At 47.9% G+C, this 16,280-nt stretch overlaps 1 protein-coding gene across 4 annotated transcripts in view; it reads right to left on the reverse strand.

The window, feature by feature from the left end:
• The window catches only part of VANGL2 (VANGL planar cell polarity protein 2), a 42,497-nt gene that overhangs the window by 10,224 nt on the left and 15,993 nt on the right, over positions 1 to 16,280 (reverse strand). For 2 of the 4 annotated variants that reach the window (XM_079956211.1, XM_079956212.1), the window contains exons 2-4: positions 15,278 to 15,485; positions 3,093 to 3,368; positions 1,598 to 1,718 (exon numbers count right to left, since the gene is read on the reverse strand). In XM_079956211.1, the coding sequence (XP_079812337.1) occupies positions 1,598 to 1,718; positions 3,093 to 3,163 (192 nt within the window). In that variant the 5' untranslated portion in view covers positions 3,164 to 3,368; positions 15,278 to 15,485. Of the gene's footprint in view, positions 1 to 1,597; positions 1,719 to 3,092; positions 3,369 to 4,963; positions 5,790 to 15,277; positions 15,486 to 16,280 lie in introns of those variants that run through there. The other 2 variants (XM_079956213.1, XM_079956214.1) reach the window with 2 other exon arrangements.

Raw genomic sequence — 16,280 nt, forward strand, 5'->3', positions numbered from 1 at the left:
GGAGCAGGCAGACACCTCATGGTAGGACACCTTCTTGCACCAAGAAGGGTCAAGTCTTGGGGTGCTGAGCATGGCTTCCCTCTGCTACAAATAGGTGCCAGTAATGGCAGAGAGGAACAGGCCAGGTGGACTGACTCTGCCTGAAAGCTTCTTCATGTGTACTTCAGCAGACGGGTGCTGCTCCTCCCTTGTCTAGTCACACGCCTGTAAGAGCCTGCAGGATCAGGTCAATAACTCATCTAGTCCATCGTCCTGTTCTCACAGGGACCAACCAGATGCATGAATGGGAAACCCGCAAGCGGGACCGGAGCACAAAGAACAACTCTTCACGCCTGCGGTTTTCCAGCAACTGCGATTCAGAAGCATTTGCTGCCTCTGACTATGGAGGCAAACAGAGCAGAGCCATCGTGGCCAGTAGCCATTGATAGCCTTAACATCCACAGATTTGTCCATCTCTCTTTCTAAAGCCATTCCTGCCTCCCGTGAGAGCGAGTTGAATAGTTTGTGCACCACGTGAAGGTTCCGTCTGCCCTGAACCTTCCAACATTCCACTTTGTGGGATGTCCCAGAGTTCTAGTATTATGAGAGGAGGAGAAAAACTTTGCTCTATGCATCTTCTGCATGCCGTGCATAATTTCATAAAGTTCTTTCGTGTCACCCCTTACTCACATTTCCTCTAAAGTTCCAGATGCTGCAAAACCTTGCCTCTTAGGAGCATCGCTCCGGCCCCTTGATCATTTTGGCTGGGCCAGATAGGACTATCTCTGTATTAAGTGTTTCATGTGCACCTCTGTCCTAATATTTTTGATCCCCGATAAGCCTATTGCCAAGGGCTTTTTGATACATTTCTCGTTAACAGGTGCTTTTAACTTCAGTCGGAGCATGATGAAAGTATCTTATTGATACCAGGGCTAAACTAGAACGGTGGCCCCAATGCACTGCCCTCATCCATGGACGGCAAATTGGGGGGCAACTCCTCATCCTGGGCACTGTCAAACCGATCTCCCTCCTCAGGCTTCCCCAATACTTCCCCTTCCTTTGTCCTTCAGTTTATAAGCACAAGAATATGGCCCATATCCAACTTACATTATAAATAAATGACTGACCACATAAAGAACATTTCCATTTGTTTATAGGATCCACCAGCAGCATGGCACACAGAATTTCCCTGTCTGCGAGTCACTTTGGGCAGGAAACCTGTATCCAATTAGGAGACTCGCCAAATACTGAACTCCACAGAATTTTAGAGTTGGAAGGGACCCTGAGGATCATACTAGCTAGACTCCCTGCAATGCAGGAATATGCAGCTGTCCCATACGGGGATCGAACCAGCAAGCTTGGCGTTATCAGCCCCATGCTCTAACCAACTGAGCTATCCAGGCTGACATGCAGGTTTGCCTGCCGCTGCTTCTCTCCATTACCAAACAAAGCACATGGAAGTTCCCTGGAACATTTGCCCAGCCCAACCTCAGAATAAATCACTCGCTGGTTGGGTGTTAGCTGGTTGGGAAAGCCAGGCAGGAAAAGGGGGCAGGAGGTGGCGGCCACTGGCCCTCGCAGGGGGACTTTCCTCTTTACTCGACCACAAGCCACTCACCCTTTCGTCGCCTCGAGTTGACTCGTTGTCCAGCAGAGGCTCCCCAGGGGCCTGGATGGTCACCGACTTGTCCCCTCGACTCCCATCTCGACTCTTGGAACGGTGCCGCTCCCGTCGATCTCTGCAATGGGCAGAGAGGAGGAAGAGATGCACACTGAGAACCATGGAAGGAAATAGGACACTGTCCTGCTCAGCACCTCAGGGCAGCTACAGCCCACCAAGTCCTCCATCTTGTCTTCACAGTCGCCTACAGACACAGCCCCATAGTTCTGTAGCTTTTGGACCCGCAGGAAGGTGCCTTGAACAGAATCAGGCCCTTAGCCCACTAACCTCACACATGCACACACACACCATGTTTCGCAATATATATAGTCAAAAACTATAAAACCAATGTCACAATATGAGCTTCAAATTCGTTTTGGACAATATATCAATATATTGCCCAACCCTATTGTCATGTTTGCTCGTTAAACATTTCCAATCCTTATTTACTTGAATGTAATGCGCATCTTTCTTGGTCAAATTCACTCACGAAAACTAGGGTGTGCATTAGATTTGATGGTGCTTTTGGTTTCGAGGTTTTGAAAATTGAGGTGCGCAGTGGATTCGATACGGTAATGTATAATTAAAGCTTAAAGGTAAAGGTAAAGGTACCCCTGCCCGTACGGGCCAGTCGTGTCCGACTCTGGGGTTGCGCACCCATCTCGCTTAAGAGGCCGGGGGCCAGCGCTGTCCGGAGACACTTCCGGGTCACGTGGCCAGCGTGACAAGCTGCACCTGCGAGCCAGCGCAGCACACGGAAACGCCGTTTACCTTCCTGCTAGTAAGCGGTCCCTATTTATCTACTTGCACCCGGGGGTGATTTCGAACTGCTAGGTTGGCAGGCGCTGGGACCGAGCAACGGGAGCACACCCCGCCGCGGGGATTCGAACAGCCGACCTGACGATCGGCAAGTCCTAGGCGCTGAGGTTTTACCCACAGTGCCACCCGCGTCCCTTTTAATTAAAGCTTACTGTCATCATTTTGTAACATTGAGGCAATGGACAAATTTATATTATAACATTTAATTTTGTTTGGAGTTTATTATTATGACTTGTTTTTAAATTAAATTTAATAACAAGGCAGTGTGTACGACAAACAGAGCTGTGTGCAAGAGTACTTCATGTTCCTTTTCCTAGACACAAGGTGGGCAGAGACAAGGGAACCCCCTGAACCCAAGTTGCTCAGAGCTTTGCACATTAATGCAGTCTCCCAGGGCAGCCCCACACTAAGAGCTCACTGCAACAATTTAAACCATGGTTTCCAAAACTTGGTTCTCCAGCTTTCAGACTACAATTCCCATCATCTCTGACCACTGGTCCTGCTAGCTAGCAATGATGGGAGTTGTAGTCCAACAACAACTGGAGGCCCAATTTTGGGAAACCCTGGTTTAAACCAACTGCTCCCCCTGGCTCAAAGCGGGAGGCCCAAGGGTGCAACCTGCCAGCAGACTCACCTGTGCTTCCGGGAGCTGCGGGAATGCCCGGACTTGTAGGAGTACCCGGAATACTGAGACTCGTTGTCCATGTTGTCAGAGCGCCGCGCCTTGTAGCGGTCCACGTTGATGGACTTGGGTCTCCCAGGCCCCGGGACAGCCGCCAAGGCAGCCGCTGCCTCTTTCAGAGTGGGCTTCTTCAGGCCGAGGGGCACCTTCAGAAAGTCAACTTTCACCTTGAGGGACTCTATTTTGATCGGCTAGCTGGGCTCGTCTTAGAAGAAAAAAAGGGGGCACCTGCAGAAGGAGGGAGGCAGAAACTGCTTAACCATACTCATCACGCCCAGCCCTCGAGACAAGTCAGGAGAGAGCATATGGTACGATCTGTAGCTGAAGGACTGGCATGCTTAATGCATATTTACTAAGAAAAGACAAAGAAAAAAGGACCCCGCATGTAGAAAAGCAGCACTTCAAGCTAGAACCCTTCTACCTGATATGCTAGCATTCCACCTGCAGGGTTTTGTTTTTGTTTTTTTAAGTGTGTTTGTGCAGAGGAGGGCGAAAAAGCTGGATATACTAGGATGTCTGTGTCACACCTAAATTGACTATAAATCCAGGTGCTTCCTTCCTCCTTCCCCCTCCACCCCCATCCCCAAGAGATAAAACACCAGGATCAGGGAGAGGAGAGGCTTATCTCCAAATCTGCAGGAAGTCACCCCACTAACCTTTTGGGGGCTGCCCTCTGGGGCCGAAATGCCAGCAATAGGGGTAACGAACCCACATGCACACATGCACACACAGCCCTGCCCTGTATTTAATCTGTGTAGATCAGCTGTATAGATCATTGCTTCCCCCTCCTTCCCCCTCAAATTATCAATCTGAACATTGGGGAAGGGGAGAATGTGTATTCCCATCAGGGTGCTGCTGAACAGAAAGATTTGCACCCAGTGCTGTGTCTACTTTAACTTTTTGTGTAAGGCATTGGAGGGGGGTTAGAAAATGTTGCTTTACAGTGGTACCTTGGTTTATGAACTTAATCCGTTCCAGAAGTCCGTTCTTAAACGAAAGCGTTCTTAAACCAAGGTGTGCTTTCCTATAACAGCAGGAGACTCAATTTACACTCAACAGGAAGCAAAACATGTTCTGTTTCCAAGGCAAAGCTCACAAACCAAAACCCTACTTCCAGGTTTGCAGCGTTCTTAATCCAAGTTGTTCATAAACTAAACTGGTCTTAAACCAAGGCACCACTGTACTGGGGTCAACAGCTCCCCCATGACAATGGTCAGTCATTCCCTGCCACCAATTCTGGTCTAACCCCCTGCAATGTACAAATCTCAACTAAATCATTCTGTCCACTAGCTACTGGACTTCTCTCAAGGCATCCGCCCCAGTAAGAAACCAGCCCCTCCCCAGCCCAAACCATCAACTCTTACTTTAGAAGCCATTGTCTCAGAAATAGGAACTGTGGAGACAGAGATCCAGATTCAAAAAAGAGTGACACACCCCATAATTTTCCTCAATACATTCAGGCTTTTCTCTCATCCCCCGCTCAAAAAAGCTCTCTCCCCATCTCCATACCCACACAAAAATGCTCAGTTGCGTAGGCCAGATCCCAGTTTCATGTACAAGATTTCCTTGATAACGAAAGCCCTCACCAGCATCACGTGATTAGACAGACCCGGATATTAGGAGAATTAAAATGGGCCTGGGCTTCTAAATCCGACTGTCTGGGTTACAAAGAAGCTTCTCCTGGAAGCGGGAACATCTTACCCCAAACAAGAAAGGACCTTACTGTGCTTGCTCAGTTATTTACAACAGCCCCGGGGAAGGGAGGCTGAGGCGACCAGAAGTCAACACACATACACAAATGCACAGCACCACTTGATTATTACCAATGTTGCAAAATGACGAGCGTTTCACATGACTTATGCTCGCATTAATGTTCTGCTCCAGATATCACTTGCCTCCGAGCAAGCCCAGGGTTGGAGCCAAGGCAAGGAATCAGCCATCCAAGGCAAACGCGCCCACCGCAGGGCTTCGGGACTCTTGTCCGGGCAAGTCTGGAGCTCTGGGAGGAATCCTAGCCTGCTCAGCAAAGGGGCCTTCCAAAAAAACCCCAACCTGCCAGATCAGGTTCTTCCCCTCTCCCAGGGGAGGGGCCAGAACAGCAGAAATAGAGGCACCTCTGAGTCGCACCTCCAGATAAAAGGTCCACAGGGTGGCAGGAATGGGGCAAGGCGCCTCGCACGGCCTGCTGCCAGCCAGAGTGGGCAATATTGGGCCAGCAAAGCAAACAGTCCAAGCTGGTAGAAGGTAGCTTTTCTGATCTTCTCTGCCTCAGACTTCAGAGAGCCACTGCAACCAGCAGGGTGAGGGTGAGAGGTCCTCAAAGTCTGGGGGCTGTGGGGCTCACTTGGAAATATAAGAGACAGTCATGGGCTCCACAAAACAATCATAGAACTGTGGAGCTGGAAGGAACCACGAGGACTATCTTGGCCAACCCCCTGCAATGCGTGTATCTTTCACTGCCCTTGAAGACGACTCAGAAACTTCAACTGCCCAGAACTGGGGCTCTGTTTAGTTCTCATATAACCCTTGTTTTTAAACACATGCACTGGTTAATTTCTGGGTGTTTATGTTTGTGTTTAAAGCCTTAGATTCAGGCCTCCCTTCCCTATGGACCCCCTCGGGTGTTAAGATCAGCGGGGGGGGGGGGGGCCTCCTGGTTAGGGTCCACAGAAGCTCAGGGGGTGACAGTTCGGGAGAAGGCCTTCTCTGTGTCAGCCCCTAAGTTGTAGAATTCCCTCTGCACAGATATGCATCCAGCACCTTCGTTATTCAGCTTCTGTCAAATGCTGAAGTTGCATCGCTTTACCCTGGCTTTTGACACTTGAGATACATATTTATTTATTTTTTTCTGTGGTTGTAAGTTGTCTTAAACTGTTTTTAATATTGCATTTTAATAGCTGTCACCTGCCCTGCAACCTTAGGGTGAAGGAAATAATTAGTAATAATAATAATAATAATAATAATAATAATAATAGCAGCACCCAGTTAACACATCTGCATACCACATGCTGGGGACAATCAACAGTTGGGGGTTGCTGCCTCCACCTGCAGCCTCCCTCAGGAGTGTCCTGGAAAACACCTGGCTGGCCCTTGCATCCTGGAGGAGATACAGGCTCCCATTACGAACAAGGAAGGCAGAGGCGAGATGCAAGCATGTCATTACGAACTCTGGCCTTTATTACACACAAGAGGATGTGAGGCAGCCTTCTTGTGTGCTCTGTTTATTATCTTATCCACATCCCTCCAGTGTCTTGAGGGAGAAGCCTGTTCTCCTTCTACCTCATCCTAGTTTGTGGGCAATCTCACCACCCTGGGGCCATCACAAGTACTTCTGTCAGCTCTTCACAGTCCAAATATGTGCCGTTTAGGAGGTGGGGGGGGGGGAGAAAGAGTCATTCCGGCCTGAGCTACTAAAGTCCTGGGAAGAGGAAGCAAGCAGGCCAAACAGGAGGGCTCTGCCACCTCCATTCCACACAAGCCAAACAGCCCACCCCTCACCAGTAGCTGGTCTAGGAAAGAACCCCTCACACATATCCCAAATGATGTCTCAGGATGCTGGCCAACCTAAGCTACTCCATTTTTGGTCACCAACCCTGTAACCTATTTAAACCAAATTTATCAATGCAAAAAGGGGGACTTGTTCCAAAAACAAGCTGTACAGAGGCAGGTTTTTAAAAAAGGGAAATGCAAAAAGCTGCATTCCTGTAGCCAAAGGTGAAGATGTCTTGTTGCTATTTGTTTCTGCATTATTTATTTGATGTTTTAATGTGTTGTAAACCGCTTTGAGATTTCCCCCCCCCTAAAATATAAAGCGGTATAGAAATGAAATTTGTTGTCATTTCATCATTTAAAAAAGGCAACTAGACAATCCGTTGTGGAGACCGTAACTTAGATTTAAGGTGTCATTTGGCAATTAGCTTATATATCTTGCGTTTCTAATTCTGCTACCGGACCTGGGAGTAAGGAGCGCAGATGTGGACCTGGCTGCCAAAACAAGCAGGAAACCTACATGGGCTTTCAGTGCTGTTCCTCAAATGGGTCACATGCCTCAGTGCAGGGTGCAGGTCCCTAAAGCAGGGGTGGGGAGCAGCTCCACCAGCGATGCTTTGATGGTGCCCAGCTGCTGTTTAATTACCAGGCCTTCCACTTCTCTCCTCTCAGGGCCTCCAGGTATGACTTACCTGCACCATTCCAGACTCAAAAGCGCAGACGTGTGCATGGTAGAGGGGGGGAGAAGCGAAGGGGGGAGCAACTGCAGGAACGAACAAGGCGTGTCCCACCACCCTCCCTCCCCGCAGGCCAGGCCCCAAAGGAAGATGGATTCAGCCACTTCTCTCCTGATTCTCCGAGAATCTGAATCACAGGTCGACCACCCCAGCGCACCTTGCAAGCTCACGCCCAAAACCACTGCCAAGGAGTCCCCCAGTTCAAAAGGAAGATAAGGGAGAATTACGTGCTCTGCGCAATGCCAGAGGGTTAGAGCAAAGGCCTATTAAGTTTTCTGTCGGAGGAGTGCAAAAAGGGCTTTGCCTGTGGCAGGTGGAGAACTGGATCTACCTGCAGCAGGGCAAGTCAACAGCCCAATCCGGGTTTTGATCCAAAAACACCCCTTTTACATGCAACACACCCCGGCACACAAAGGCAAGGGGGAAGGCCATGGACCAATTAAAGATGGCGGCTACGGAATGGATCCACGCCAAGTCAGCAGCACCTGCAGCTAGTTAAGATAATAAAGGCAGCACACCAATGCTTCTTTGGAAATCAAAATGAGAAAGCCAGAGACAAGGGTTTGAGGAGAGCCCTGCCACTAATTTCCGGTGGAGCCTTGGGCAAGCCACTCAATGCAAGACACACTACAGCAGCCACCCCCAGCCTGCGGCCCTCCAGATGTTCTTGATCACAACTCTCCATCAGCCCTTGTCGCTTGGGACTACAACACCTATCAGACTGATTTAGCTGAGACTGGATTTAGCTGAGACCCTTGGGGGTCCCCTTCCCACTCTTCAATTCTATGTTTCTGTGATGGATCTGGTTGTCCAAAACATCTGGAAGGCACCAGTTGGCAAAGACTATGTTCCTCTAGGGATGTCAGAAGTTACCTTTTACAAAGTCTGCCTTTTTTATCCCTTTCATAAAATTTATATGCCACTTGATTGGAGGGAAAAAAACACACCTCAAAGTGATTTATTAATCCATCTAGCTCAGTGCTGTTCTACACTGACTGCAGCAGTTGTCCAGGGTTTCAGCCTGGAGTCTTTCCCCGGCCTCCCTGGAGATGTCACTTGGAATTTCTGCATGCAAAGCAGATGTTCTACTTCCAAGGTACAGTCCCTTCTTCTCCTGGCTTGCCCAGAGCTCAGCGAACCACAAAAACCCGAACACTGATTCAGAAGCTTTTTAAAAAATCAACAAAAACAGCGTCCCCAATTATTTGGGCAGCCTTTTATAATTTCACCTTTGATTTTAATCATTATTCGAATGTTTTAAACTGCTGCTTTTTAACTGATTTCATTGATATTTTATTCTTTTTTGAAACCACTTTGGAGGTTGTTTCTTGCAATCAAGAGGGGTACATAAATTTTACAAGATAAATGACTTTATTTTAAAACATGACTTGTATTAAAAATACTGGTTTTAAAAAACTGCAGACAGGCTTTTCCTTAGAAGAGGCCTTCCCCATTCACAGAGGTGCTGTGCTGCCACGTGTGCGAATCACCCAGAAGCAGGATACTCCTCCCTGCCTGCCTGTTTCAAAAATAATTGTTTTAACTGCATGCAAAGTCATGCAACTAACAGAACAGCTCAAGCCAATTCCCACTGCTCAACCAACACTGTGCTGATCGTGCATTCCCTCAGCTGAGTCCTCCTGACTCCCACCAGCCCTTTTTTATTGATCTCTTCCTCCTCCTGGTCTTCAGCTTCCCCCTCCGCAAAATGGACCTCCGTCCTCCATCCCCGAGTCTGACCAGGCCAAAACACAACAGCAGCAGCAACAGCAGCAATAACAGACCATGCTGAGCCGCCTCAGCAAAACAGAGCGCAAACACAAAGCGCCAGAGGCCCCCCTCTGGAACAGCAGGACTGCAAGAGGCTTCAGCTGGAAGAGCCCCCCCTTTCCCCAGGTTACAAGGCTTCCTTGGCAATAGTTTTATGGGAACCCGGGGGTGGGGGGAGTGTGTGTATGTGGAAAGAAAGGGAAAGCTAAGAGGAGAATGAAAGGAGAAATGTCCTCAATGTGCAATCAACCGTATGGCTAAGAAATAAGACCGTGGCGCTTCTGCTTTGGGCTTAAAGGCAGCAAAGGGACAGGCCAGTTCACAACAGGGATGAGGAACCACCAGATGTTGTGGGACTCCGACTCCCATCGGCCACAGGCAGCGTGGCCAATGGGAGTTGTAGTCCCACAACATCTGGAGAGTCCCCAGGGGTTGTATCCTTCCCTGGTTGAGAATAACGGCCTGCTCTCGGCATGCAGAAGCTCCCAGACTCTATCCCAGGTCCTCCTCAGCTAAATGGAATCTGACATTTTTCTGCCTGATACCTCAGGAAGCTGCTAGGTGGGCAAATCACCTGGCTTGGTCTAAGGCCAGCTTAAACTGCAAACAAGAGTGTCTACATGAGGAGGGTCTGTTCCCAACCAGGTCAGGCTAACTGGCAACAATGCAGAGGGTCTTCTCTGACCAGAGGTGGCTGAGCTTCACCAAGGACTCCGCCAGTTCTGCTCCCCGATGTTCTGTTAGCTGGAAATGGCAGGGGTTGAACATGGGGTCTTCAGCACATAGAGACATGGGTGTAATTGATCACAGAGTCATGGGTGCTCCCAGTGTGAGCGCTAAAAGCAGGCAGAGCACAGCATGGGCCAGCGACACCATACATTTACATGCATTTTCCAGGGACAGTCCTGGATTTACAGAAGCCATCCCAGTTTCTGATTTGATCCTGGAATGCCCTGCTTTTCTTTAGGACATCCCTATTTTCATCAGAGAAATGTTGTAGAGTAGGGAGCTATGCAGCCTCAGAGCCAAGGAGATAAGTAACTATACAACCTTTAGAAGACATCTGAAGACAGCCCTACATAGTTTTATTATTTTTTTATATGTTGGAAGTTGCCCAGTGTGGCTGGGACAACCCAGCCAGATGGGTGGGGTGGGTATGTATGTATGTATGTATGTATGTATGCATATTATTATTATTATTATTATTAAATAATATGAACCTATTTTCATCAGAGAAATGTTGAAGGGTATGCATTTAAAGAACTATGGTACCACTATCAAGTCATGGCTTCTTCCAAAGAATTCTGGGAGGGGAACCATTGTTTGTTAAGGGTGCTGAGAGTTGTTAGGAGACCCCTGTTCCCCTCACAGAGCTAGAATTCACAAGGTTCCCCGTGAGGAGGGAATTGATAAACCACTCTGGGAATTGTTGCTCCAGAAGAGGAATTAGGGGGGTGCAGCGTCTCATCACAACTCTCAGTACCCTCAGTACACAACGGCATGGTGGGGTTGTGGCACATGGGCAGGCCTTATCCCGCTCTGTTGCTGTGGGGTTCCCAATTGTGGGGAGGGCCTATGTGCAATCAGCAGACCTCCCCCTTCACAGAGCAGCCTCCAAAGCACAGGCAGGGAATAGGACTCATGTCACTGAAGGAAGTGGGGTGTGTGCTTAGTGAGGAGAAGAGATGGAATTTTTGCTCTTGTCCAAACTCTTTCGCCTCGAAGAGACGAAATGGGGAATATGGGGAGAGGGGAAAGAAAGAGGACGAAGAACGGGCGGCGGCAGGGAGAGAGTGGCCTTTTGTGCAAGATGCCAGGAGGTTTTCTTGCACATTTATCACAAGAGGAAACAAAAGCTTGCCCCGCAAACATGCACACCCTGGTTGCCTAGGCGATGGCAACAAGGCCTGCGAGCTTGCAGGCCAGCATCCAAAGCGAACTAAAGCAGAAGGGGGGGGGAGGAACGGGAGGGGGGAGTGTTCCCTTGCCTCCCCGCCTTCTCCCCACCCCCCTTCCAAGGTTTGTTTGGAGGGAGGCAAAGGGTTTTCTTAAGAAACAATGCAGCAGAAGATGCGGGGAGGAGGAGGATGAAAAATTTAGAACAGGCCAAAGGACGAGGGGCCTCTTTGGAAAGAACCAGGGGTCGGGCATTGCATTTTCTCAATTTTATTCACAGTGTTATGCGGTGTCTCTGGGGGAGATTTATGGAAAAGAGGAAGGCATGGCAGTGGAAAAGCCAAAAATAAAAAACCAAAAGACACCCTCTCTTGTTCTCAGCACCCAGCTGGGATGGGGGGGGGGGCTCTGATTAGGAATCAGTCCCAAAGGATGTGCAGTGGAAAAGTAAGCTACATTAACGTGATTCCTGTGAGGCCCCGGACTTTGGGTGCAGCTCAGTGGCACTGTAACTGCTCTGCATGCAGAAGGTCACTGGGAAAATATCGCTTGGTGAAGCCCTAGCATGCCACCGCCAGTCAGCATAAGCAATTAATTTGATTCTGAATTGATTTTAGAATGAAGTGTTACTTTTACTGTTGTTAGCCACTCTGAGCCCGGCTTCGGCTGGGGAGGGTGGGATATAAATAAAAAAATATTATTATTATTATTTAAGGGCTATTCAAGGCAGCTTCCTAGTTTCCTAGACATGGGAGGAGGTTTCCCACTGCATCTCTGAATGAGCTGTTGTTCTGGTCCAGCCACCTCCTGACACTGGGGAGCAGGCAGCTTCAGCTGCATAGGGTGTGACTGCATGGTGCAGTCTGACCTGAAGGAGGATTACCCAGACTTGGAGGAGGCTGCCTCTCTCCACGGGTCATTCTCTGCCCTAATTTCCTTCCAGCCAGCCTCCAGGTGGGGTGAGGAATTAATGGGTCATACTACCAGACCTCAACAATGCGCTACTGGAAGCAACCTAATAATCCTCTGTAGCAATGTGGCAGGATTACTTGCCCTCAGGAGATGTGTGCCCGGAACACTGACTCATCCAGAAGCACAGTTCTTCACCCTACAATGCTTAACTTTCACCAGATGCATCAGAGTAGATATTACCTGCCCTCAGAGAAGCCCACACTGTGGTTTTGCATGAGCTGCTGATCTGGGTGTAAAGCTCCTGCAAGGCCCGGGGACTTAATTACACATGCTCTGCAACTGCAGAAAGTTGCCAGTTCCAATTCCCAGCGTCTCCCGTCAAATGGAGGAGAACCAGTTTTATTTAGCCAAGGACAGGAGATTATTTTAAGTAAACCTTTCAAGCCATGAATTGGCATACCTCTGCCTTGAAGTCAGAAAACAAACATGCTTCAGCAACCGGAAGCAGCAGTGGGGAGTGGGAGGGGAGAAACCTTTTCTGCAGAGCATCATCCAAAGAGAAAAAATGCCCATGACTTGTGCAGAAAATTGGGGCAGAAAACCCACTTTTAAGAAAAACATCGTTTTTTAAAAAAATATGAATTAGTGGCATAAAACGAGTGCAACTGAGAAACCTAGTCAAGTCTAAAATCACATTTGTAACCAACTGTTTTTCCAGCTAAACTTCCATGGAAAGTACATATATTTTATGTGCATAGCTCTTAAGAACTGCTACAATAAATATGTTAAATAGTTTTGAGTGACATTTTTACTTTAAAAACTATGAAAGGAAGCATATACACTATTTAATGGTCACACTTTAAAATATATACAAGGAGTGCAATAAAAATAATTTTGAAGTCAGTATTTCAATATGTTTGTAACATTTAAAAACCTGCTGTGCAGTCCTGCACATGTCAACTCAGAAGTAAGCTCCATTACACTCAGTGGGAGTAACCTTAAGTGTTTATAGGATTGTAGATTCAGGTAGGTAGCTGTGTTGGTCTGACGCAGTCGAAATAAAGAAAAAAATTAAAAAATTGTCCAGTAGCACCTTAGAGACCAACTAAAGTTGTTCTGGGCTTAAGTTTTCATGTGTATCTGAAGAAGTGTGCATGCACACGAAAACTTAAGCCCAGAACAAATTTAGTTGGTCTCTAAGGTGCTACTGGACAATTATTTATTTTATTTATTTATAGGATTTTAGCCTAAATGAAATTTATGATTTTCCTCTAACCCATGCAAACATTTGATCTCAGGTACTTTGGGTGAATGGAAAAACTCTGCAAATCTTTACATGAAACATGAAATTAGTAACATGCATGTTAGCAAACAAAAGCAAAATAAGTCAAATAAACAACCTCCATCAGGTATCCAGATTCTGAACAGTGGAAAGTTTTTGTTTCTTTTTTTAAACCATATCACAGACTGGAAGTTTAGGAAACACTGAGCTAGGGCTGGCAATAGAACAAGCATTTTCGTTGGTGCCCACACATACACACCCTGGCACACACAATCCACTGAGTGTTAAGTAAACAAGGGAGGGAGGGTCACTGTCACCATGTCTGGAGGGTACATATTTACTAATGATGGCTGTACATTACTCCAGTATCAGAGGTGGTACCCTCTAAATACCAGTTGCTGGGAATCTCAAGTGGGAAGTCTTGTTGTCCTCATGCCCTGCTTGAGCTGTCCTTCCCAGAGGACTAGACAGGCCTTTGGTGTGATGCAGGCACCAGGTTCGTCTTTTCTCATGCCCTCACAGCCCGTCAGCCTCTCAACTCATGGAGAGCGACTGTCTCTGAAGCTAGGAGTCTCCTGCAGCTCCAGGAGTCTCCCCACAAGGAAAAACTGGTGGAGGATTTGAAGCACATTCAGCAGGATATGAAAATACAGGTGTACATTGGTTCTTGAATTTAATCTGTTCCGGGAGTCCATTCAACTATTCAACTCCCGAAACGATTCGAAAACCAAGGCACGGCTTCCGATTGGCTGCAGGAGCTTCCTACACCCAATCAGAAGTTGCGGAAGCCACGTTGGACATTTGGCTTCCAAAAAACGTCTGCAAACCGTAACACTCACTTCCAGGTATGTGACGTTCGGGAGACGATTTGTTCGACAACTAAGCCGTTCAACTACCAAGTTACCACCTGTAATCCCCTTCAGACTTTCCTGTTCAACATGCAGAGGTATGAAGCTTAGGGAGCCCAGCACCACCCCTCTTGTCCATAGCACCGAAAGATTGCTTGAAGAGGGCTACAGCCAAGAAGCAGATAAAGGATGAACACAACTTGCAATCTTAGGCCCATGAGCTCATTGCCTCATTCTGGGCAGAGACGTGTAATCAAGATTTATTTGTTCCTAGAGACATCCTCTCACTGACTGCCATGAGGTTCATCCTGACTAGGAGGACAAACCACAGCAAGCTGAACACCAAACTCTCTTCCTGGTTCATGAACTCACTATTGACTTAAAAAAATAAAATAAAAAAATCCAAAAACAGTAGCTAAGACAAAATGCACATTACACACACACTTCTCTGCCCTTACTATTCCTTTTAATTCTTCTAGGTTTTGGTTTTAATCAAAACTACTATGAACAATAAATAATAATTGCTAATAAAAAAATCTTCCTACCATAAGGATTTCTAGACCCTCCCAAGATGGGCAAATAATCTTTTCAGCCCAAGGGCCACAGAATCACAGAATTGTAGAAATGGAAGGGACCACGAGAGTCATCCCTTCAATAAATGAATCTTTTGCCCAACGTGGGGCTTGAACCCACGACCCTGAGATTAAGAGTCACGTGCTCTACCGCCTGAGCTATCCACAGTCCCTTCTACACAGCCTTCCAAGAGCAAAATGCCGGTGGAGGGCAGGCCAGAGGTGTACGTGCCGCAGAGCAACTAATGCTGATTTCATCTTTGTATAATAGGCTAGTTTCTAAGCACACTCAAATGCCTCTTCATCCTCCATGCAGGCAAGCAAGAGCATTATCTATCGGCATTTTAGAGCACATTCAAACCAACCAGAAACGCCCAGGATGAGAGGTGTCCTGGGGGAGAGATCAGAGGGCCAGAAAGAGATGCCTGGAGGGCTACATTTAGCTCCCAGGCCTGTGAGTCTTCAACCCCCCACCTCCAAGATTTCAGCAGGTAGACACTTCTCTCGGACAGAAAGGCACTTAAAATAAAGAAAAGCAAATTCAGGACAGGGCAGAGACCGTGAGGTCTGCACTCCAAATGCACAATCCCCCCAACCCCCGTCTTGCATTAAGCAATTAAGCAATACTCACCAACTTGGTGGCACACCAAGGCGCAGTCACGGTTGACGGTCCAGTGCCTTCCCCCACCATCCACTTAGTCCTGCAAGTGGATGGGCATCATAGAGCCTTCAAAACACTCAGCAGCTGGGGTCAGACCCCCCGCCCCGTCCCACTCCGTGGGGAGAGCCCCAGCTTTCAACATCTACAACGGCCACGATGCAGGGATTCCAGAAGTGAGCTGTGGAAAGACCAAACCCGAAATGGGAGATCAGCAAGCAAGAAAACAACCTCCACTGCATCTGTGATAAGGAGGGTCATTCAGTGATCATCTTATTGCTGTTCAAGCCACTGACTGTAAACAACCATCGTAAGTACACTAGACATGAGGAACGGAACACAAGATGGGAGACAAACAAGCCCCCTTTCGTGCATTATTCTGCACCATGTTGACCCCAGGACTTCAGGGTACCTCAAGGACCACCTCTCCCCATAACAACCGACCCTGGACTCTGCATTCATCATCTGACACCCTTCTTTGTGTGCCTCCTCCATGAAAGTTCTGGAGGGTGGCAACAAAAGAACAGGCCTTTTCTGCAGTGGCAGCCCTTTTGTGGAATGCTCTGCATTCTGTTTTTCGTCACCAGGTTAAGTAGCATCATTTTTGTCTAATACTTTACAAGGGTGGCTCAGTCTCACTCCTGGCCTGGAGGAGCAGAATATAACCCAGTGTTTCTCAAACTCTGGTCTGCAGCTGTTGTTGGACTACAACTCCCATCATCCCTGACCACTGGGTCCTGCTGGCTAGGGATGATGGGAGTTGTAGTCCAACAACAGCTGCAGACCAGAGTTTGAGAAACACTGGTATGAACCCATCCATGCCACAGCACAGAAACTAAGGCTGCAAACCCTAGGTACACTCCAGAGGAACTTGCCTATCCAGTGGACACGCAACAAGGGCTTCATTGCAAGGCAGGCGTAGTCAAATATAGCACATAAAGGTTTCCCTCCAGGGAACCAGCCGAAGAATAGTTGT

The sequence above is a fragment of the Podarcis cretensis genome (genome assembly GCF_951804945.1).
Source record: "Podarcis cretensis genome assembly, chromosome: 16".
NCBI lineage: Eukaryota > Metazoa > Chordata > Lepidosauria > Squamata > Lacertidae > Podarcis > Podarcis cretensis.